The 1335-nt window shown below is 50.0% G+C and overlaps 1 protein-coding gene across 1 annotated transcript; it reads left to right on the top strand.

Moving 5' to 3' along the window:
* Positions 1-603: 603 nt before the first annotated feature.
* On the top strand, positions 604-979 carry LOC119591271 (protein TsetseEP-like; the record flags this gene model as incomplete). Its single annotated transcript, XM_037939988.1, is given in 1 exon segment — positions 604-979. A coding segment is annotated over 1 exon segment (297 nt), but the record flags the coding sequence as incomplete, so codon positions are not given.
* Between the last annotated feature and the right edge of the window lie 356 nt (positions 980-1335).

The following is a 1335-nucleotide window of genomic DNA, read 5'->3' as shown; positions in this document are numbered from 1 at the left end:
TCCTTTGGTATTACTAAAGATTGATGAAGTAATATTGTTTTATCTGGATTTGTCTAGATTATATATAATATTTTTTTTTTTTTTTAATTTACTGCCATTGTGTTAACTGTGCTTGATTATCGCGCCGCCCCAGCATTCCATAGGACCCCACAAGCCATCTCACTCTGTATGTCGCTATCTAATTATGCCGTGCTCTCTCCCTGTTTTTAGAAGAAGAGAGAAAAAAACATATTGCTGAGGGTGAAAGGAAGAAAGGGGGGGCGGAAATTACTTTTTTCCTCAAGAGCTGTGTTGTCTTGAATAGCAAGTTTGAGAGAATAGATGCTCCTGTTTTGTGGAAATGACGTACCTTTTGTACACAATTAAATAATTACCGATTACTGATTGCGCTATCTGTACAGTCTTAAGTTAAAGTCAGACCATGACACCAGAATTATTGATAGTTGTTCATGGGTCGTGGAGGTTTTACTGATAGAACTTTTATCTGAACTCGCCAGCTCAAGATACGAAAGATATCTCCTCTTGCTATCGTTTTTGGGGGGCTTTTTGAGCGACTGAAAATTAAACCTTCGTAAGGGGTCGTCATCCCCTTTTTAGGCAAAATCCCCCCCTTTTCCTCCCCCTATTAACGGATACTCTCGCTTTCGTTCTCCCCCTTCGTCCGTGTCCTTCTCCGGGGGCCATGGGGTCATTTTGCAGCAAGACCAAGACCAAACCCCCCCAAGCCTCCCACACTCACTCGCCGCGCCCCCCTCCCGACGCCCAAGCTGCTCCTCGAAAGGCACCCGCCCCTCAGCCCGGAGGTCCCCCTCGACCTAGGACCAATTCCGAACACCAGCCGGTCCCACAGGAGCTCCATGTCCCAGCCGCAGGATCCGAACCCAGAGCGCAGGGATCACAGTCTTCACAGGGGGATCCTAAGCCACACGAAGACCCTAAGCCGCAGGAGGATCCCAAGCCACAGGAGGATCCTAAGCCAAAAAGGGAAACTAAGCCCAGGAGGGTCCTTCCCCAAAACGAAAAAACCTAAGCCCCAAAGGAATCTAAGCCCCCAAGATCCTACCCCAGGAGGATCCCGCCGCAGGGGGCCTAAGCAACAAGAAGCCCCCAACCCAGGGGGGATCCCCCCTCCTCTAAGATACCACACCCCAAAAAGAACCAAAAACCCGCAGGGTCCCACTGAAGTACCAAGCGAGTTTCCAGCCCCCCACGCCCCCCGATACGACGGTAAAAATGCTGCGGGGTGATTGGGGTCCCTGTCCGTGCCCCCGGGCCGTTTTTTTCGATTGGTTTGTTTCGTTGGTGTTCGTAATGAGGGAAAGAAAGGATTCGTGG

Source organism: Penaeus monodon, chromosome 28, assembly GCF_015228065.2.
Source record: "Penaeus monodon isolate SGIC_2016 chromosome 28, NSTDA_Pmon_1, whole genome shotgun sequence".
Taxonomy (NCBI): domain Eukaryota; kingdom Metazoa; phylum Arthropoda; class Malacostraca; order Decapoda; family Penaeidae; genus Penaeus; species Penaeus monodon.
This window is presented reverse-complemented; position numbering and strand designations above follow the sequence as displayed.